Below are 23125 nucleotides of genomic sequence, written 5' to 3' on the forward strand. Positions count from 1 at the left end.
CAGCTACTTGGAAGGTGGAGGCAAGGGAATCATCTGAGCCCAAGAGTTTGAGGTTGCCGTGAGCTAGGACATCATGGCACTCTACCCGGGGCAACAGAGTGAGATCATGTCTCAAAATGAGTAAATAAATATTAAAAATAAATAAAGTTTACATCCTTTCAATCACACTAATGTGTAGAATTACTTTAGCTTTTTAAAGTCTATATTACATATATTTAAAGCTTGTTTCCAGTCTTTTCTCTGTTATTTCTTCAATTATATCTTAGCTGCCTAGCATTTATTCTCCTCAGAAAAGGTGCATAATGTGACTATTTCCTGAAATCATCTGTGACCAAGACCTCGGATCTCAGTCTTTATAGTTGAAGGATAATTTAGCTGGGTATAAATTCCTTAGCTAACAATTTGTCCCCCATGAAGATCTCTTCAGTATTGTACCACCTTCTTCTGACACTGAATGTTGCTGTACAAAACTCTGAGACCAGCGCTATTTTTCTCTCCTCTCAATGACTTAATAATTTTGCTTGATTATCTTCAACATTTAATAACTTTACTAGAATATATTTCTAGATTGACTCTCTCGCATTATTTACCCTGTTATATGATATAAATTAATGTCTTCTTTATTTCAGAAAATCACTTTTTATTTTTTATTTTTTTGAGACAGAGTCTCACTATGTCACCATTGGTAGAGTGCCATGGCATCACAGCTCACAGCAACCTCAAACTCTTGGGCTTAAGCAATTCTCTTGCTTCAGCCTCCCAAGTAGCTGGGACTACAGGCACCCACCATACGCCTGGCTATTTTTTGGTTATAGTTGTCATTGTTGCTTAGCAGGCGTGGGCCGGGTTCTAACCCACCAGCCCCGGCCGGGGCCCTAACCACTGAGCTATGAGCACTGAGCAGAAAATACATTTTCATTTGATCTGTTTCATTCTTTTGGTTTTCTTCTTTGGAGGCTTCAATTATATATACATTGAATCTTCTTTCTATACCTATTATTTTTTCTTTGCTCTTTTTTTGAACTCTTTATTTCCATTCTACTTTGTTTGGCTTTCTCATTTCTCCCCCCATGTCCTTAACTATGGCTTTTTAAATTGTCTATTATTTGTATTCCATCCATTTCATCTTTATTTATCTGATACTTTATTCTTCCTGGGTTCTGCCAACCCTTGCTTTATCTCCCTTTGTTATCTACCTCTGCCCTGTGTTCTTTTTCTCTTTGACTTTTTATTTTGAAAAATTGCAAACCTACAGACATGTTGGAAAAATAATACAATGAGCATACACAGATGTCCTTGATGTAGATTCACTGATGTTATCATTTTGCCAAATCTGCTTTTGCTGTCTCTACACACTCAACAGTACACACATGTTTCCAAACCATTTTAAAATAACCTGCAGACATCAGGACACTTTATCCATAAAAACTTCAGCCTGCATTTCCTAAAATAAGGACACTCTACTATATAACCCCCGTCTTAGTCCATTTGGGGCTGCTATAACAAATTGCCATAGAGAGGGTGGCTTGTAAACAACAGAAATGCATTTCTCACAGATCCAGGGGCTTGGGAAGCTCCAGACCAAGGCATCTGTGGATTTGCTGTCTGATGCGGGTACTCTTTCTGGTTCACAGATGGTACCTTCTTGCTGTGTTCTTCCATGGTAGAGGGGCAAGCCAACTCCATGCAGCCTCTTTTCTAAGACCACAAATTCCAAACATGAGAGCTCTGCCTCTCAAAGACCCCACCTCCCATCACATTGGTGATTAAGTTTCAACATATTAATTTTGAGGGACACATTCAGACCATAGCAACCATAATACTAATTTAACAATAATTTCATAATATCATCTAATATATAATCTATATTCAAATTTCCCCTACTTACTTCCAAAAATTTTTTGGACATTTTTTCAATCCAGTATCCAATCATACATTGCATTTGGTTGTTCTATCTTTTTATTCTTTTTTAATCTGGAATAGGCCCCCAACTTTCATTAGACAGCTAACTTCTTTAAGACCACATGTTGGGATACGCGCAGAGCAGGGCCTGAAGAAAGGCTCTTTACAACACACCCAACAGGAATCCGGGGTCAATGTAACAAAGGGGCACAAAGCTTATGGCTTCCCTATGAAAAAATGCTCTGTACGTGAAAAAAAAAAAGCCAGTTATTTTGTAAAACATCCCATTGTCTAGATCCATCAGGTTGTTTCTTTATACTTCATTTGTTTTTCTAGCACTTATATTTGTTTTGCTACCCTGTTTCCCCGAAAATAAGACAGTGTCTTATATTAATTTTTGCTCCCAAAGCTGCGCTAGGTCTTATTTTCAGGGGATGTTTTATTTTTCCATGAAGAATACCGTACGCATTTATTGTAAAATGAAAATAAAGGAAATTTATTACCTATATACAATACGGTAGTAACTTGAGTATCTTCCAACCTAAATAATGTTGTGGATCTTCTTAAAGACAGTTCACTTCGCTGAAGGAAATTATCCAGCCAGTGTTGTGATGCTTTGAAGTCTTCGGGGGCTATGTCAAACTGTGGTGCCATTGCAAGGGCAAATTCTTGGATCTGAGCCCTATTCACAACCAAAGCCTTTGCTCTCCTGTCAACAACCCATTCACAGATCAGGTCTTCCAGCTCGGAAAATAATGGTTGCCGACCTGATCCACACTTGCGCTTTTTAGCATTTCCCTTGTCCACTTGTTCAATGAGGTTACCATACTCTGCTCGCCATTTTAGGACCAATCGGATACTCAACATCTTCTCTTTACAGAAAGCAGTAAGATTTTGGCCCCAAGAGTCTTCCACGATTCCTTTCTTGTACTCCATGGAGTAGCTTTTCCTTTTTGCGCTCATTTCTAGGGGTAAAAAAAAGGAACTGGGGTATCAGGGTGGGGGGAGGGGGCTCACTTAACATGACACAGTGGGGATCAGAGGGGGGAATCAAAATGGCACAGGAGAATCAGAGGGGGGATTACCATTTTAGTAACCCCTTTTGATCCTCCTCTGTCATTTTGATTGCCCCCTCTGATCCACCTGTGTCATTTTAAGTGCCCCACCCCACCCCTTTATCAGACATTTCCCCCCTGGGGTCTGCCTGGGGACTGTCACTGGGCTGGCTGAGGCCTGGACCTGGGCTGGAGCAGGGTCTGCCACTGACTGAGAACCTTCAGTCATCATGAGGGCGCTGGAGAGCATCAGGCAGTGTCACCAGAAACAGACCAGCACTCACCACCTTCGCCGAGTCCCACCTGCTCTGATCCTCCTGTTCTTCTACACGCATCTGTGAAAGTCTCCTCCTCTCTCCCGCCCCACTCCGACCTCCGCTCAGCCTCCACACAGCAGTGAGGTCAAGACTCCGCATAACGTCACTGGTTGCTAGACGCCAGTCACGGCGGCCCTAGCAACCAGTTTACGGTAAATTAATTTTCATTCCAAGACAGAGGGGGGGGGGCCTTGTTTTTGGGGGGATGCCTTATATTTCACCCAGAAGGAAACCTGTAAGTAGGTCTTATTTTCGGAGGATGTTTTATTTTCGGGGAAACACGGTAGCTAGGTCTAAACACTTGATTAGATTTAGATTGAACATTTTGTCTATGATGATGTTGTACATTCCATATAACATTCCCCACTGGCACATGATTGTAGGCTGTTGATATTAGTAATTCCAAATTTGGTCACTTGGTTAAAGTGGGTAACTGCCAGCTTTCCCCAATACATATCTTCCCTCTAAAATTACTAATTAATCTTTGTGGTGATACTTTATTACCATATGAATATCCTATTCCCTAACAGACTTTTACCTGAGGATTTTAGCCTCTATTGGTGATCTTTACCTGTATCAATTATCACATTAGAGTTTGTAAAATGTTGATATTTTTCTTTAATTGTTGTTCAGGTATTTCTGCTTTGTGGTCTTCCTTCCTAGAAGCAATTACCACCTTCCCTTTTTCTTTCTTTTCTTTTTTTTTTTTTTTTTTAGAGACAGAGTCTCACTTTATCACCCTCGGTAGAGTGCCATGCTGTCACAGCTCACAGCAACCTCCAGCTCTTGGGCTTAGGCAATTCTCTTGCCTCAGCCTCCCAAGTAGGTGAGACCACAGGCGCCTGCCACAATGCCCTAATTGCATAATGCTTGGAAAGTTTTCATCTACTTGTGGCATTGTTATTCCAGTGAATGTTCAATTGTTGGAAAATGTTGTCACTCTTTTCCTCCTTCACCTTATAGTGGATTTAATTTGATGTTGTGTATCACTCATCATTTAACAGGCAATTTATTTGTATGAGGCTCTGCTGAGGGGGCCAGGGTAGCCTTCCAGAATAGCTGGGTTTTCCCACCACAATAGCCACAGCCACAGGTTGCTTCATACAACTACTGCTCATCCAGGTGGAGAATTAATGGCTGCAAATTCTTTGCTACTCCTCCCATTTACAAGGGGAGTCTACTCTTCCCTTACCTCAAATCTGGGATGTTCTTAGTAACTTGCTTGACAAACAGAATGTATTGAAAGTGACATCCTGTGGTTTCCATACTGGGTCATAAGACACCTGGCAGTTATAACCCTGGCCACTTGTAGCAGTTGCATGGGGCACATCAGCTTAATAACTGCTATAGGAAGTCTGACTATGCTGAGACCATGACACTCTAAAGAAACCAAAGCTGACCATGTGGAGAGATTCCACAGGGAGAGAGAGAGAAAAGCCTGACAAACCAGGCTCCAGACAAGAGTGAAAAAGGCTTCAGATGACTCATCCTCAGCCATCATCAGACAGCAATCACATGAGCAATTGCAAGCAAAAGCCACAGCTGAAACTAAGGACTGTGAAAGATAACAATAAACTGATTTTTTTCACCCCCTATGTGTAAGGGCAATATAAATAGATGTTTGAGGCTGGGCGTAGTGGCTCAGGCCTATAGTCCCAGCACTCTGGGAGGCTGAGGCTGGTGGATTGCCTGAGCTCACAGGTTCGAGACCAGCCTGAGCCAGAGCCAAAAGCTGGTCATTGTGGCAGACACCTGTAGTCCCAGCTACTTGGGAGGCTGAGGCTGAGGCAAGAGAATAGCTTAAGCCCAAGAGTTTGAGGTTGCTGTGAGCTGTGATGCCACAGCACTCTACCAAGGGTGACAAAATGAGACTCTGTCTCAAAATAAAAAAAATTGGTGTTTAAAGTCACCAAGTTTGGGGGTGGCTTGTTATGCAGCGCCACATGTAACTGACATGCCCACTGCTAACTGTATGAACGTGAGCAGGGTGTACCATGGCTTCTGCCCTCTGTCCTGAGCACCCTGGCTCCCATAATGGTGATTACACACTTGAGGTCACGTCCTTCCCCTGCAGGTGTGTGTATTCCTGGAGTTTCCTCACACAGGTGCCTCTGAGCCCTCTGGCCACTCTCCATCCCTCCTCCCCTTCCCTCCTTTCCCCTTGGTGAGGCTGCCTGAGAGCAGCCCTTGGGCAGCCTTTTCATGGTATTCTGGAATCTGCAAATTATATTTGTTCCCTAGTTTCACCAAAAAACATTGTGATACTTTCCTCTGTTTTTCTTATTACTTTTCTGGGAAAAGAAGGAGAAAATGCAGATTTCTACAGCCACTTTCATACTACAGTTTTTAGTGGCTACGTTCTTTTAAATGGGCCATGACCAATTACCTATTAACAGACTTTAAGGAAGTTTCCAATATTTCACTGGTACGAGTTGTGCTTCAGTGAAAATCCCTCTGTGTCGATCCTTTTTGTACTCAAACAATTATTTCTATGGGTTTTTTATGTCACCTCAGAATCTGGAAAAGTAGCCCAGTTTTGCTGAGAGCTGAAGCTAAAATACCCCATAAGTAAATTCACTTAGCCACCACTACCTCCATTAAATTGTTTGGGTGTTACTTTGCTTGGTGCATCCAGTCTATGAAAAAAACAGTGTAGGCCAGGTGGGAAAAAATATGTAATCTCAGGGATTTTCCAGGCAAAGCTTCCAGGTCTCAAAAAGCAGAGTAACTAGGGAGATAGAGTGAGGCGAATCAAGGAACTCAGCAAAGCGGGATAGCATAGCCGTCAGGGGCATGGAGCCAGGCAGGGTGGAATAACAGTTCTCCCACTGATCGCCTAGTTGAATTGGACAGCTTAATTTTCTCTAAGCCTTGCTTTCCTAACCTGTAAAATAAGGCCAGTTGTAGTCCCTATTGTGAGGACTAAATAAGAAATGTAATTTAAGCCACCGTGTCTGTCACATAGCGTGTGTTCAACAACTCTCAGCTGTCATTAACATGACACAAAAGATCCTCCTGTCCCCATAATTTTATGGAATCAGAGAAGGTACAGAGAAGATATGAAGAAAAGGATGAAAATTGTCAGCTTCCTAGAAGAGATTTTCCATTCTCCGCAAAGACAGGGCAGGCGGGATGGCCAGTGAAAGGTGTGTTTTCTCAAAGGGAAAAATTCACAGAAGGAGGTAGGAAAACTCTGGGTTTCTGAGAAGAGGGGAAGAGGGAGAGTTAGTGGAGAATAAATGGCTTGAAATCCAGTTTAGAGGCGTGTTCATGGGACCTCTGCTGTATGTGCATGATGTGATCAAGAGACACATTCCCAGGACCTGTTCTTTAACAGATACTGATCAATTATTTATCATCCCTTTGGGCATCAGAAAGATGTGTAAAAACGTAATGTCTTCCTTTGGTTTCAGGGCCCCAAGCATGGCTGCACAGGATGTCTATGTGAATGGTGTCTCCAGCATTGTGCAGTGTACAACCTGCCCAATTGTACATGGGAGCCCTGCATGGCCTCCACCTTTATATGCTTCTGCTTTGCATTGTGTGCCCTTTGGTCTCCTGTGGTCTGATAGAGATCATAAGGTCCCTGAGGGCAGGAACGTGGATTATGTAGCTTATTACCTCCCAAAGTACCTGGTACTCTGTTAGTGATCAGTAATTCACCTCTAAGAACCATGTTAGGGGACCCTTTTCTGACAGGCTCCAAGATGAGAAAGCAGCCTCCTTTGAGCCCAGACCTTCATCTGCCCTGTCATGCAACCCTTATCCATGCAGGATTCCAGAGGCCTCTCAATCCGCTATTGGAAGCTCCTAGCACCAGGCCAAAATTTGTCTTCACCCCTGTCCAATAGTGGTTCACATCCTGGCTCCTGTTCTGCTCTTTGGAGTCCTACACACAAAGCCTAATCTTCTGTATAAGACCTGACCCAGGCTTCATTAATTCCAACCCAGCCAACAAGCAATCATTGCAGCTAGGATGGAGGAGCAAGGCTCAAAATGACCTGCATACTAGACAGCCCTGCCCCTGGCACTGCCTCTCTCTGCAACAGCAAAAGTAGAGCAGTCAGGAAATCTGAAAGAAAAAATGGTGCATTCCTGCTTCCTTCTCAGCAAGTGGGGCTGATGGGGCTCCTTGGGCATAAACTAAACCCACAGCCAGGGTTCCTCAGAACCGCCCTTCAGGGAAAGAGCCTCCAAGCTTCCTGAGATGTGCCATCCCCACAGGTTCTTCTGTCTGAGGTAAGTATTCCAGAGAGCGTGGAGTGTTCCTCCCCACATAGTCCAAGTTTGGGGATAAGACAAGGATTTCCCCAGCACAGGCAAAAAGGACACTGGCGTCCTCTCATCTCCCAGGAGAAGGGTCACGGACACATCCCCTCCCACAGGCCAACAGCATCACCTGCTCCTACCCCGTCCCACAACCCCCTGGGCTGTGCTGCCAACATTCAAGAACCAAAGGCAACAGTCAGCTCCTGTCACTCTCATGGGTTCTAAGGAAAAATGATAACCCACTGAGTATGGGGACATACCTTTCCTCAATGGAGAAATTAAGGCATCAGTGCCAGGAGCTGCAGGGAAGGAGATGGGCCATCCTGGCCTGGCTCCCAGGAACAGAATGCCTGTCAGACATGCTGAATAGAGGGCAAAGGAGAGAAATAAGCCCTCTCATCCCAGTGTGAATGGCACCCAGGAAGGCAGCAGAGATCAGGGAGTTTGGGAAACATAGGGAAAGCCAGGCAGATAAGGCTTAGGGCTCCCCCCTTGGAGCCACAACCACAGAAACAGCTCAGTTAGTTGCATAATCCTTCTATTTGCCCAGAGCTACATTTTGTCCAGAAACTCTGTGACCTGAGAAGGCACCCAGCAAGAACTGGACAAGCAGCAGAGTCCACCAGAGAACAAGAGTTGGTTTTCCAAAGCCTCACAGAGGGATGGAGGCCCACAACACATCTGCCGCCCTCAACTTCACCCTGCCGCCCAACTTCGGCAAGCGCCCCACGGATCTGGCCCTCAGCGTCATCCTGGTGCTCATGCTGCTCATCACGATGCTCTCACTGGGCTGCACTATGGAGTTCAGCAAGATCAAGGCGCACTTCTGGAAGCCTAAAGGGCTGGCCATCGCCCTGGTGGCACAGTATGGCATCATGCCCCTCACTGCCTTTGCACTGGGCAAGGTCTTCCGACTGACCAAAATCGAGGCACTGGCTATCCTGGTCTGTGGCTGCTCACCTGGGGGCAACCTGTCCAACGTCTTCAGTCTGGCCCTGAAAGGGGACATGAACCTCAGGTAGGGCTGGGGATGAGGAGGGAGCAGGCTGGGACAAGGGTCGCAGTAGAGATGTCATCATTGAGGGAAAAGGCTGGGCTAAAGCCAGCAAAGAGTGAGTAGGGGCTGAGTAGATGCTAGGGCGGGGGGGTGGCTGGCAATTACTGCCAAAAGCTTATGCTGGGCTGGGGGCAGGACCTGGCATACATCTTGGTTTAAGCAACGAGGCAAAGGAACTAGACAGATCCAGGAGCATCCTGGAGACCCCCTTACTCCCAGAGGCATCTCAAGTGATGCACAAGGATTGTCTTAAAAGAGACTTGCTTTATTTATGTATGTATTGATTTATTTATTTATTTATTCATTTATTTTAGAAATAGAGTTTCACTTTGTAGCCCTAGTAGAGTGCTGTGGTGTCACAACTCACAGCAACCTCAAACTCCTGGGCTTAAGTGATTCTCTTGCCTCAGCCTCCCAAGTAGCTGGGACTACAGGCGCTTGCCACAATGCCCAGCTGTTTGTTTGTTTGTTTTTCAGTTGTCATTGTTGTTTAGCTGGCCTGGGCTGGGCTCGAACCCGCCAGCATCGGTGTATGTGACTGGTGCCATAACCACTGTGCTATGGGTGTCAAACCAGGATACTTGCTTTAAACCAAAGAGGCCGCTGGAGAACTGTACCCACCTGCTCTGGTGGGCAAGTTAAGTTGTCTGGTTTGAGGCCAGAGATCTGAAAGGGGGTGAAATCCTTTCCAAACATCTCCAGGAAGATTAGGGTGACTTGGAACCAGTGAGCACCTCAAGTTCTTGCCCAGTGGGCAAGAATTTCCCAAAGGTCCTCCTCTCAATTATCTGGGCATCTGGGATGTCTTTTTAAAGTCTCTCATCTCCCCCTGACATCTGATGCAGTGCCACTTACATGCAAAGGCACAACCAAGGAGGTCCTAGAGTTTCCTGACACCCACCCAGGTTATGCTGCCCCTCCCCCAGCCAGTCTGGTAGAGGGGAGATAGCAGCATCTCCCCACCCAAAGTGTCACAGGCACAAATCAGGAAGGGCTCACTCCTGGAGACCCAGCACAAGGGGGCTGGTTGATGCCTGTCCTTCCAAACAGAGGGGCTCCAGCCTCAAATGCCCACCAGTGAAGCCCTTCACCTGTGCGGAGGCTGAAGAAAGCTGACTAGCAGAAGCTCTTCCTCTTAGCTAAGCCTCAGCCTCAGGCCAGTTTCCTCTGGTTCAATCCTCGGTGGAGACACTGTTCAATCACAGGGTTAGCAGTGGAATCCAGATGGCGCCTCTAGCAGTGGACTCTGCTAGCATCTGTCAGCACCCTACCCCCAGCTGAACCATGCTAAGAAAACAAGAAGCCCTTCTTGGTGAGGCCAAATGACCCACGACAAATTTTTACAGCGAACAAACCAAGAGAGAGAGGTGGTTTGCCAGGACCCACCCTCTGAAGTGCTCTGGGCTCTCTCTATCCACTTGACTCAGCTTCACTAAGGCAGTCAATGGAGAGAGAGGCAAAGAGGGGACGTGGCTCGTGTAGGCTACCACAGGGATATATGTCAATGTTCAACCACCTCATTGGGAGGAAAGTCTTCCCTCTGTCCAATTCAAATCCCACCTTCTGCAAAGCAAGCTCTGAGTCTTCGATGTGGCCTGCAGGTGTGGCTCACTGCAGCCTCTGCATTCCCAGGAGCCCAGACTGGACCTTAATTCTGGCACAGAAGAGATGCAGGGAGTGGGAGCCCAGGAAGGGGTACTGAGGGCTTTGTGTCTCTGTGTAAGAAGCAGAGTGGTGGCAACAGCATAAAAGACAAAGAAGGAATTTTTAAGTGTGAGTGCCCAGACACCTCAGCCTCATCAGCCAGTGGGTGCTAAGGAGACCTTGTGGTGCTGGGCCCCAACCAGGGTAGGCTTTTGGTGATTCAAGAGCTGGGCCCCAACCAGGGTAGGCTTTTGGTGATTCAAGAACATGACCCCTCCTGTTCTTCTGCTCAGCCTCTTGTCCAGGTACTTGGGGACTGTCACCTTTACCTAGATCCCACAAGAGATAATGCTTTGCTGGACTGCCTACCTTCTGCCAGAAAGTCTCTTCCCCACAAATGAGCCACCCACACTAGTGAATGAATCTCATCCACCATCATGTGCTGCCAGACATCAAATTCTGATTGAGTTCATCTGGGATAGTTTGTTACATGTACTGTGATAATGACAATGACAGGAAACAGCCAAGCACAGCACTAAACAGTTACCTGGATCACATACAGCACTCACATTTAAATGTAAGAAACTGTCTTAGGTTAATAGACTGCTCAGAGACTGGGTGGCTTCTGCCCAAGTTTTCATCCAAATACCTTCAGGGCCAGCATGTTCACAAACAGAAGACCTGTGTTTTCACTAAGTATCTTCAGGGCTAGTAAGTCCACAAACAAAGTATGAGCCTCTGGAAGGGCCCTTCTAATTAGGGCAGACAGGGATTCTGTGGACTTGGGGGCTTCCTGCTGCCACAGTTCCCTGCTTTTCAGGATAGAATCTCCATTTTTATGTGAAATCAGCAACTCATTCAAATTGTTTAAAAAGATTCTGCAAACCAAACAATACATGTTGAAGGGCCAGATAAAGCTCACGGGCCTCAGTTTGGGACCTCACTTTAAGCACAACACTGCTATTTCCCATTCAGAGCTGGGAAGAAGATGCTGATTCTACCTTACACAGGAAGAGGCTGAAGTCTGGAGTCTTGCCAAAGGTCTCCCAGAATCTGTGGGAAACTATTTTCAGAGCCCTGGGTACAGCCTGCCATCACAAGAGCCTGGGCTACCAGGTGGACCCCTTGACATAGCCAGGCATGGCAGCTCCTTCCTCATGGAGACCACTAGAAAAACTGCAAAAAGTGTAGGAAAACACAGGCGAGAGAACAAGCCCTCAAGACATCATTATCAAGCCTTCAAAGCTGAAGTGACTTGGCTTGTTGGTGACAGAGGGGAGAGTGCCAGAGGGACTTGGAGAGAACAAGCCCTTAAAGCTGAAGTGACTTGGCTTGTTGGGGACAGAGGGGAGAGTGCCAGAGGGACTTGGACCCCTTTGACAGCCCCCTACCTGTTACCCACAAGCTTTGACAGCCCCCCTACCTGTTCCCCTCAAGCTCACCTGCTCCCCCCATCATCCCTGGGCTCACAGCAGAGACCAGAGCCAATGGCTGTGAGGACTACAGGCTTGGACACAACCTAAGAACATCCACAGGTCTGCCCGCCATCATGGAGGAAGTGGAAGCCTCTGGGCCTCCCAGAAGTTTCCCACCTCACCATGGGTCCCCTCAGCTCCCTCATCTCTGCCTCCAGTTCCTCCATTGATAGGGGCTCAAAACCAGTCCCTCAAACAGGATGTAAAGATGTCCAAAAGTAGGACAATCCTCTTAGAACTTAAGCAGGAAGGAAAAATTTAAAACTCAAACGTGTCCCTTTCACCTTAAAAGGCAGCCAGGCCCACAGTGTTACCATACTTCCTATCTCCAAGAGGCAGAGTAGAAAAAGTCATGTCCCATTTCTGTCCCTGCCCCTCGGGGTAAACTGAGGTAAACAGCAGGCACAGACACCAGCCAGCTGGGAGGTGGGCGTCCCTGACCAGCCCCCGTGCCTGTGCAGGTGGAGAAGTGTCTGGAAGTCTGGGAACATGCTCCTGCCTATCCAAGCTGACATGGCACACCAAGTCCAAGAGCAAACTCCAGCACTCCTGACACACCAAGCCAAAGTAAGCATGACTTCTCTGCTCTAGGACAGCAAAACAAACACACAAATTATGTATGGCTTTGCTCCTAAAAAGAGATCAATAGCTATAGCACGGAAGCCTCATGTCTCTCTCTCCCAATCTCATGCCTCTTTACAGCCCGAAGGGAGCACCTCCCGAAGTTGGTATTCAGCATTTCCACGGATCCTTTCCAACTATTACCACATGTGCATATATTCAGAAAAAAAGATATACTATTGAATTTGTATGTCTTTAAACTTTACATAAACAAAATTAGCTGGGTGTGGTGGTGGGCACCTGGAGTCCCAGCTAATAGGGAGGTTGAGGCAGGATGACTGGAGCCCAGAGTTTGAGGCTACAGTGAGCCATGATGACACCACTGCACTCCAGCCTGGGCAACAAAGCAAGACCCTGACTCAAAAAATGTATATATAAACAGTGGACAACTTCCTTTGACTTTCTCATTGAGAGACAGGCATGTAAAGAAAATAGCTACTTCATGTATTTGAAGTGCTGCTTCATTTGTGTCCCTCCATTCTCCCATCAGACATTCACGTGGATCACATATCTGGCTTCCCTGAACAGTGCACACCCCATAGATGAGAGCATATAGGGCATATATAATAAAACCAGGACTGGGACTGCTAGGGAGTGGGGTGCACACATCTTTAACCAGTCTCCAAACTAGCTGTTCCACTTCACACTTAGCAGCGTCTTATGATCTACTTCTCCATATTTTCATCTGTGTTTACAATTGTTAGACTTCTTAGTTTTTGCTAGCTAAGTGTGAAATAGATCATGGAAGTTTTGAATTTAATTTCATGGGCAGTCTATCACATTTTCTTTTATTTGTTTATTTATTTTTATTATTATTATTATTTTTTTTTTTTGCAGTTTTTGGTTGGGGCTGACAGCTTACTCCTTTGAGCCACAGGCGCCACCCAGCCTATCACATTTTCATATGTTTAATGGCCATTTGGGTGTTAAGTCCTTTGCTTTTCTATGGGATTTTTATTTTAGTGGGTTTTTAAAATCAATTTGTGACGTTATTTTTTATTTTATATGTATGTGTGTTGCGACAGTCTAGTCACAGTTTGGAGGTTGTCCTTACACTTTGATAATGATGTCTTATAATATTGAGGGTTTACTTTGGTCAAATTTACCATTATTTTTCCTTAATGCCTTATGTTATTTTAGGTTTAAGAAATCCTTCACTATCTGCAAAATTACAAAGATATTTTCCAATATATTCTTTGGAAAGTTTAAAATTTTTGCTTTTCACATGGAATGTTCCAATCATCTTAGAACTTATTTTTATGTATAGTGTGATCTAATTATATCTTTTCCAGATGAGTAGAGAAAATTTCCATCACCGCTGAGTGAATTTTTCTCCAGTTATCTGTAATGCCACCTCTTTCCTAAATGAAATATACATGGGTTTGTGTCTGGAATGTCTCTTCTGGTCTATGTGGCTATCCTTGCACCAGTACCATGCTTTCTTAATTATAATTTTATAATAAGTCTTGACATCTGAAAGTTAGGTCCTCCTACCTGTTCTTGAAACTCATGTTAGCTATTCTTAGCCTTTTGCTCTTTCATTTGAATTTTAGAATCAGCTTTCAAGTCTATAAGAAATATGTCTGAAATTTTTATTGAATTTACAATCCACCACAATTGGGTGGATTGCTGGAGCTCATAAGTTCGGGACCAGCCTGAGCCAGAGCAAGACCCCATCTCTTAAAAATACCCGGGCATTGTGCCAGGCATCTGTAGTCCCAGCTACTTGGGAGGCTGAGGCAAGAGAATCGCTTGAGTCATACATTGTATGGATATACCTTATTTTGTTTATTCATTCATTCATGTTGTTTCCACTTTTTAGCTACTATGAATAATGCTGTTATAAACATCCATAGACATGCTTTCCATTCTCTTGGAATATGTACCTAAGAGTGGAATTGCTGGGTCATAAAACTGTGTTTAAATTTTTGAGAAACTGCCAAACTGCCATCCAAAGTACCATTTTACGTTCTCAGCAGAAGTGTAGGATGATTATAAAACCTCTACATCATCTTCGACTCTTGTTATTATTCATTTTTATTATAGCTGTGCTAGTGGGTGTGAAGTGGTATCTCACTATAGTTTTGATTTGCATTTCCCTATTAAGTAATGATGTTGAGCATCTGTTCATGAGCTTACTGGCCATTTGTATATCTTCGGAGAGAATGTCTTATTCGAATCTTTTGCCCATTTTTTTAGTTATTTTACACTGATTTCATATTTGATCCATAAGATAATCAGGAAGTCCCATGATCCTTTCATTATGAATTTCTTGGTTTCTTCTTCTTTTTTTTGTTTTTTTTTTATTTGTTTTTTTGTGTGTGTGTTATTTGTTTATTTATTTATTTTGAGACAGAGTCTCACTCTGTCACCTGGGTAGAGTGCCATGAAATCATAGCTCACAGCAAGCTCAAACTCATGGGCTCAAGCGATCCCCTTGCCTCAGCCTCCCAAGTAGCTGGGACTACAGGCACCTGCCATAATACCTGGCTAGATGTCTCAGTTTCAGTGTTCTTCCTATGACCTCTGTTGGCGATTAAAACCCAAACCTCCAGATTACCAAAACTAACACTCCACTCCCTAACCCCTCCATGCAGGCAGTTTCAACCTGAGCCTACCCACTTAACTACTTTCCATTGTTTCTTGTCCCTGGGCACTTTCCTGACTTTCTTTACAAGCTCACATATATATTTAAGTGTGCTAGGTGTTCACTGTGATACAAGCATTCTAATCATGACCTCTGTGTACTGCTTTCTCTTACTCCACTTTTTGGCTTCTGCCTGACCATCACTCCTGCATCACCAATTCCCGAAGACTAAGTGCTCTGTCACTGTACCTTGCACTCAAACTCCCCAATACATAAAACATACTTGATGTAGTTAATCCTTATTATCTTAGTTGGACAAAGCTTCTACACCCAGCCATTCCCTAGGCTCTAAGCCAAACATTTAGCAACTGTGGATCAGGTGCTATTCCATGATTCAATGGGCTGTAAGTCAGGGTGTGGGAATCACAGAGTTAGCTTTCTTCAAAATGAGTTGTGCATGTGGCAGGTACTCAAAGCCAAAAGAGTTCTGTTACAGAGGAGATCAGAATGTAACTTCCATAATGATGCACAGTCCTAGGTTCAAATCCTGCCTTAGCCATTTACTTACTACCTTGTGTGATTTTGGACAAAATATAACTCTTCTACTCCCCCAGGTTCCTTATTAACAACAACAACAAAAGAATATACTTACTGTTACTGCCTAAGAATATTGGGAAAAGGAAATGAAACAATATACGTAAATTATTTAGCACAATGCCTGGCACATGGCAGGCACTCAACAAAATATTAAATTTTGTTTTTATTATTATATTTATTTGTAATGTTATGTTATGCATTTGTTTATATTAATGGGCTGTCTCTCTCTCCATTTTTCTCATGTCTCCCACCCAGTATTGTGATGACTACCTGCTCCACCTTCCTTGCCCTGGGCATGATGCCTCTCCTCTTATACATCTACTCCCGAGGGATTTTTGATGGGGACCTGAAGGATAAGGTACCCTATGGAAAAATCATGATATCACTGATTCTCGTTCTCATTCCTTCCACCATGGGAATCATCCTCAAATCCAAACGGCCACAATATGTAGGCTGTGTCACAAAGGTAAGAACCTGGGGGCTTAAAAACAGAAAAAAACAGTAAAACACCATACACAAAGTATAAGGTATAATCATCATTTTTATAATAAAATTAAATTTGTATTTTGCCCCTACTAGATGCTAAGTTTTATGCCATGCCCTGAGGATTCACTGTCCCCAGAGTTTGATTCAACATGAGTGTACAAGCAAGAACTGGCAGCACGCAAGGACAGAAGATCAGTGAGGGTCGGGGTGGTCAAGGAGGGTCTTAAATGGGGGAGTGGGGCTTGAACCAGACCATGAAAAAAAAGAGTAGGATTTACATAAGCCTGGGAAGAAGCGTGAAAAGAAGAGGTCATAGAGTACCAAGAGAAAATTTGCCTGACTTGACAAGAAGCTAGACAGAAGAGACCAGGGGAAAAGAGGTGGTGTACACATTCCCAGCATTTCAGGAGGGCCATGGGAGGTAGAATGAAGTGCGTAAAGCCACAGAGGGATTGGGGAAGTATTGTGGTCAGACCAGGCATCATGCCACTGCTTTGCTCTTAAAAGAATCCCAAACTCTTGGAATACATCCACGGTCCCTCCACCTACTTTTCTGACCTTACAATTTGATCTTTGTTCACCTCCTTCCTGGCTTACTGTTCATTCTCCTAGGCCAGGAATTCACCTAACATGCTGTTATCTCAGTCCCTGGATCAGTGCGTTTGGCCTGGTCTATAAGACATGCTGCTTGGAAGCCTAGGGATTGGCACCAGTTTAGGGCCTGTGACAAAGAAACTACAAGTCAGGTTTTCAGGGGTGGAGGAAGTTATTTTCATACTTTCATTGTCTTAAGGGTAGTTTTTGCCCTTGCCCTGTCCCGATACAAGGCTGTCACTCCCCTTCCCACCTCCTGGAAGACATGGACAAGTCATTCCTCCTCGTGGCCATGCTGATCACCCATCCCCAGCCCTGGGTACACTCCCACCTTCTCACCCTTGCTTTACCCTTTATTGATTATGCCTCCTCCCCCAGCAAACTCCCCACCTCCCTCTCATTTCTAAAAATCTCTGTATTAGTTCTTTACAATCAACACTGATACAGATTTAATTTCTCATCTTTAAGAAACAACAACAAAAAAATCCTTCATTGAGATATTTTGTGGAATCCACTTTGTATTCCACCTAACATCTCTCTCTTTGCTCCCCTTCCTAGGCAAGCTTCAGAAAAACTCTCTTTCAGCAGCGCCTGTGGCTCAGTGGGTAGAGCACCAGCCCCATATACCGAGGGTGGCAGGTTCAAACCTGGTCCCAGCCAAACTGCAACAAAAAATAGCCGGGCGTTGTGGCAGGTGCCTGTGGTCCCAGCCACTTCGGAGGTTGAGGCAAGAGAATCACCTAAGCCCAGGAGTTGGAGATTGCTGTGAGCTGTGATGCAACAGTGCTCTACTGAGGACAATAAAGTGGGACTCTGTCTCTAAAAAAAAAAAAAGAAAGAAAGAAAAGAAAAACTCTCCTTCACAGCTCTCTTTCTGAGTCAGTCCTCTTGCTTTCGAATAATTTCCACTTCCACCACACTACCACCAGAACTCTCACAAGTGACCAAGCCAACAAGTGGCCTGTTATTTGAATCTCTCTCTTCTCTCCTCTTGGGTCCCCCATTCTTTCAATAGCTTGATGACCATCTGCTCCATTTTCTTTGCCAAATCTAACAGACAATTCTCAATCCTTCCTTGATCTTTGAGCAGAATTTGACATAACTGACCACTGGCTCCTTCCTAAAAGCCTCCTCCCATCAGCTTCGGTGACTCTAAGCTCCATCAGCTTTGGTGACTCTAAGCTCTGCTGTTTTCCTACCACCTGTTGTGACTTCTGTTCAGACTCCCTTGTGAGGTCCTCTGGAAAAAGTAACTTTTCTGAATTCAGACCAAGCTTTCTGCCTTTCTTGCCATACTTCCCCCAGTCCAGGACCTCCCAGGGCAGGATCTGATCCTTCTCAGGTCTGCAACTACCATCTGCAAGCTGAAAACTTCCAGAATGGTATTATCAGCTCCCAACTCTCTCAACTCCAGAATCCACTTATTAACTATTGATCTTTCTGCCTGACTATACTTCAGGCATTTAAAATTTACTATGTTTTAATTAAAATCACTAGCTGGGAACGTGGTCCATGTCTGTAATCCTAGCACCCTGAGAGGCCAAGGCTGGCAAATAGCCTGAGCTCAGGAGTTCAAGACCAGCCTGAGCAAGAGTGAGATCGTGTCTCTACTAAAAATAGAAAAATTAGCCGAGTGTTGTGACAGGTGCCTGTAGTCTCAGCTATTAGGGAGGATGAGGCAAGAGGATCTCTCGAGCCTAAGAGTTTGAACTTGCTGTGAGCTATGTCACCATGGCACTCTACCCAGAGCAACAGAGTGAGACTGTGTGTGTGTGTGTGTGTGTGTATATATATATATATATAAATTATTTAATTAAAATCAACTCTTCTCCACACCTGCTCCTCCCCTCCTCCCCATGTAACTATCTCAGTGACTATGTGTGTGCCTTTCAACTAAAAACCAGAAAGTCATTCTCAACATCCCCTTCTCCCTCCCCATTCACACCCATCTAATCTGTGGCCATCAAGTCTCTCTTCCATTGCTTAAATCCATGCATTCTTCTCCATCCTTATTATCTGCACTATCTTCATTTAGGCCACTATCCTCTCTCACTAGACAATGGACACAGCCCTCTAACTCTGCTCCCTGACCCAGTTTTAACTTGAGAGAGGCGATGTAAAGAACAAACATTGGCATGTCACTCTATCGCTTGTACTCACTCATTGGTCCCTTACTCCCCTCCAGGATAAAGTTTAAATTCCTTAACGTGGATTCTCAGGCCTTTCTTGATTTGGTCTTAACTGATCTGGCCAATCTCAGCTCTTCTCTCCTTGCACATGCCCTGCCCTTTCCCTGGAACACTCTTCTTCCCAACTCCCACCCTACTCACCATTTTTCACAAGTCCCTCCTACTCACCCTTCAAGTCTCAATACAAAAAGCACCTCCTCCAGGAAGCCTTCCTTAACCCCCCAAGCCTGGTAGGGTGCTTGCTCTGTTCCCTGCCATAGCACCCAATTCCTGCCAAAACTTGCAGTGGTTACCACACTGTACTATAAATACTTGTTCATTTTTATTCCCCACTCGCCTGTTTCATTAACCAAGAACATAAAGCTATGTCTTAATTAACCCTGAATCCACAGCACCTATCACAGTGATCCCAGAGCTAGTGCCTGAAAATAAAGGGCACGTCCTGTCTGCTTCCTAATTATTCCACACATTAGCAAGAAAAGCAAAACAAAACAAAAAAACCCCAGAAACACATCTGTGTCCATCGTGTGATTTTTTTTTTTAATTTTTATTTTTTTTATTGTCGGGGATTCATTGAGGATACAATAAGCCAGGTTACACTGATTGTATTTGTTAGGTAAAGTCCCTCTTGCAATCACGTCTTGGCCCCAGAAGGGGTGGCACACACCAAGTGGCACACACTTCCCTCTCTCTGATTTTCCTCCCCCCGCCATGACCTTAGTTGTCATTAATTGTCCTCATATCAAAATTGAGTACATAGGATTCATGCTTCTCCATTCTTATGATGCTTTACTAAGAATAATGTCTTCCACTTCTATCCAGGTTAATACGAATGATGTAAAGTCTCCATATCCTTTTTCATTTTTTTTTTTTTTTATTGTTGGGGATTCATTGAGGGTACAATAAGCCAGGTTACTCTGATCGCAATTGTTAGGTAAAGTCCGTCTTGCAATCATGTCTTGCCCCCATAAAGTGTGACACACACCAAGGCCCCACCCCCCTCCCTCCATCCCTCTTTCTGCTCCCCCCCATAACCATAATTGTCATTAATTGTAGTCATATCAAAATTGAGTACATAGGATTCATGCTTCTCCATTCTTGTGATGCTTTACTAAGAATAATGTCTTCCACTTCCATCCAGGTTAATACGAAGGATGTAAAGTCTCCATTTTTTTTAATGGCTGAATAGTATTCCATGGTATACATATACCACACCTTCTTAATCCATTCCTGGGTTGGTGGGCATTTAGGCTGTTTCCACATTTTGGCGATTGTAAATTGAGCTGCAATAAACAGTCTAGTACAAGTGTCCTTATGATAAAAGGATTTTTTTCCTTCTGGGTAGATGCCCAGTAATGGGATTGCAGGATCAAATGGGAGGTCTAGCTTGAGTGCTTTGAGGTTTCTCCATACTTCCTTCCAGAAAGGTTGTACTAGTTTGCAGTCCCACCAGCAGTGTAAAAGTGTTCCCTTCTCTCCACATCCATGCCAGCATCTGCAGTTTTGAGATTTTGTGATGTGGGTCATTCTCACTGGGGTTAGATGATATCTCAGGGTTGTTTTGATTTGCATTTCTCTAATATATAGAGATGATGAACATTTTTTCATGTGTTTGTTAGCCATTCATCTGTCATCTTTAGAGAAAGTTCTATTCATGTCTCTTGCCCATTGATATATGGGATTGTTGGCTTTTTTCATGTGGATTAATTTGAGTTCTCTATAGATCCTAGTTATCAAGCTTTTGTCTGATTGAAAATATGCAAATATCCTTTCCCATTGTGTAGGTTGTCTCTTTTCTTTGGTTATTGTCTCCTTAGCTGTACAGAAGCTTTTGAGTTTAATGAAGTCCCATTTGTTTATTTTTGTTGTTGTTGCAATTGCCATGGCAGTCTTCTTCATGAAGTCTTTCCCCAGGCCAATATCTTCCAGTGTTTTTCCTATGCTTTCTTGGAGGATTTTTATTGTTTCATGCCTTAAATTTAAGTCCTTTATCCATCTGGAATCAATTTTTGTGAGTGGGGAAAGGTGTGGGTCCAGTTTCAGTCTTTTACATGTAGACATCCAGTTCTCCCAACACCATTTATTGAATAGGGAGTCTTTCCCCCAAGGTATGTTCTTGTTTGGTTTATAGAAGATTAGGTGGTTGTAAGATGTTAGTTTCATTTCTTGGTTTTCAATTCGATTCCAAGTGTCTATGTCTCTGTTTTTGTGCAGTACCATGCTGTCTTGAGCACTATGGCTTTGTAGTACAGACTAAAATCTGGTATGGTGATGCCCCCAGCTTTATTTTTGTTACAAAGAACTGCCTTAGCTATACGGGGTTTTTTCCGGTTCCATACAAAATGCAGAATCATTTTTTCCAAATCTTGAAAGTACAATGTTGGTATTTTGATAGGAATGGCATTGAATAGGTAGATTGCTTTGGGAAGTATAGACATTTTAACAATGTTGATTCTTCCCGTCCATGAGCATGGTATGTTCTTCCATTTGTTAATATCCTCTGCTATTTCCTTTCTGAGGATTTCATAGTTTTCTTTATTGAGGTCCTTCACCTCCTTCATTAGGTATATTCCTAAGTATTTCATTTTCTTTGAAACTATGGTGAAGGGAGTGGTGTCCTTAATTAGCTTCTCATCTTGACTACTATTGGTGTATACGAAGGGTACTGACTTGTGGACATTGATTTTATATCCTGAAACATTACTGTATTTCTTGATGACTTCTAGGAGTCTTGTGGTTGAGTCTTTGGGGTTCTCTAAGTATAAGATCATGTCGTCAGCAGAGAGGGAGAGTTTGACCTCTTCTGCTCCCATTTGGATTCCCTTTATTTCCTTGTCTTGCCTAATTGTATTGGCTAGAACGTCCAGCACTACGTTGAATAGTAAAGGTGACAGAGGACAACCTTATCTGGTTCCAGTTCTAAGAGGAAAAGCTTTCAGTTTTACTCCATTCAGTAAAATATTGGCTGTGGGTTTGTCATAGATAGCTTCAATCAGTTTTAGAAATGTGCCACCTATGCCTATACTCTTCAGTGTTCTAATTAGAAAAGGATGCTGGATTTTATCAAATGCTTTTTCTGCATCTATTGAGAGGATCATGTGATCTTTATTTTTACCTCTGTTAATACGGTGGATAACGTTGATGGACTTGCGTATGTTAAACCAGCCTTGCATCCCTGGGATGAAGCCTACTTGATCATGATGAATGACTTTTTTGATGATAAGCTGTAATCTATTGGCTAGGATTTTGTTGAGAATTTTTGCATCTATATTCATGAGTGAGATTGGTCTGAAATTCTCCTTTTTGTTCGGGTCTTTTCCTGGTTTTGGTATCAGGTTGATGTTTGCTTCATAGAATGTGTTGGGGAAGATTCCTTCTTCCTCAATTTTTTGGAATAATTTCTGCAGTACAGGAATAAGCTCTTCCTTGAAGGTTTGATAGAATTCTAGAGTGAAGCCATATGGACCAGGGCATTTTTGGGTTGGAAGCTTTTTTATTGTTTCTTTGATCTCAGTGCTTGAAATTGGTCTGTTCAGGAGCTCTATTTCTTCCTGGCTGAGTCTAGGGAGAGGGTGTGCTTCCAAATATTGATCCATTTCCTTCACATTGTCAAATTCTGGGCGTAGAGTTTCTGGTAGTATTCAGAGATGATCTCTCGTATCTCTGTGGGATCAGTTGTTATTTCCCCTTTATCATTTCTGATTGAGGTTACTAGAGATTTTACTTTTCTATTCCTCATTAGTCTGGCCAATGGTTTATCTATTTTATTTATTTTTTCAAAAAACCAACTCCTTGTTTCATTAATTTTCTGAATGATTCTTTTGTTTTCATTTCATTGATCTCTGATTTGATTTTGGATATTTCTTTTCTTCCACTGAGTTTAGGCTCAGATTGTTCTTCTTTTTCCAATTCCATAAGATCTCTTGTGAGATTGTTGATGCGCTCTCTTTCTGTTTTTCAAATGTAGGCATCTAAAGCGATGAATTTTCCTCTCAAAACTGCTTTTGCAGTATCCCACAGGTTTTAGTAGCTTGTGTCTTCATTGTTGTTATGCTCAAGGAAGTTAATGATTTCCTGTTTTATTTCTTCCTGCACCCATCTGTTATTCAACAGAAGATTGTTTAATTTCCATGCCTTTGTGTGGGGTCGAGCATTTTTGTTAGAGTTGAGTTCCACCTTTAGTGCCTTATGGTCTGAGAAGATACAAGGTAAAATTTCAATTCTTTTGATTCTGTTGATATTTGTTTTGTGTACCAGGATATGATCAATTTTGGAGAATGTTCCATGGGGTGATGAGAAGAATGTATATTCTTTATCTTTGGGATGGAGTGT

The 23125-nt window shown here is 43.5% G+C and overlaps 2 protein-coding genes and 1 non-coding gene across 6 annotated transcripts in view; 2 read left to right on the plus strand and 1 right to left on the minus strand.

Moving 5' to 3' along the window:
• Positions 1 to 7974, minus strand: part of SMOC1 (SPARC related modular calcium binding 1) — a 254548-nt gene extending 246574 nt beyond the window's left edge. For 2 of the 4 annotated variants that reach the window (XM_053602448.1, XM_053602447.1), the window contains exons 1-3: positions 7804 to 7974; positions 2406 to 2867; positions 1555 to 1698 (exon numbers count right to left, since the gene is read on the minus strand). The gene's annotated coding sequence lies outside the window, so the exon portion shown is untranslated. The remainder of the gene's footprint in view (positions 1 to 1554; positions 1699 to 2405; positions 2868 to 7803) is intronic. The other 2 variants (XM_053602449.1, XM_053602450.1) reach the window with 2 other exon arrangements.
• On the plus strand, positions 2030 to 2152 carry LOC128595245 (small nucleolar RNA SNORA11). Its single transcript, XR_008382889.1, has one exon. It is a non-coding gene; the product is annotated as a small nucleolar RNA SNORA11 (small nucleolar RNA).
• Positions 7975 to 8069: 95 nt separating the features above from the next.
• The window catches only part of SLC10A1 (solute carrier family 10 member 1), a 33384-nt gene continuing 18328 nt past the window's right edge, over positions 8070 to 23125 (plus strand). Inside the window, exons 1-2 of the mRNA XM_053602455.1 lie at positions 8070 to 8561; positions 15780 to 15990. Of these exons, the coding sequence (XP_053458430.1) occupies positions 8206 to 8561; positions 15780 to 15990 (567 nt within the window). The 5' untranslated portion in view covers positions 8070 to 8205. The remainder of the gene's footprint in view (positions 8562 to 15779; positions 15991 to 23125) is intronic.

This window comes from Nycticebus coucang, chromosome 9 (assembly GCF_027406575.1).
Source record: "Nycticebus coucang isolate mNycCou1 chromosome 9, mNycCou1.pri, whole genome shotgun sequence".
Classification (NCBI taxonomy): domain Eukaryota; kingdom Metazoa; phylum Chordata; class Mammalia; order Primates; family Lorisidae; genus Nycticebus; species Nycticebus coucang.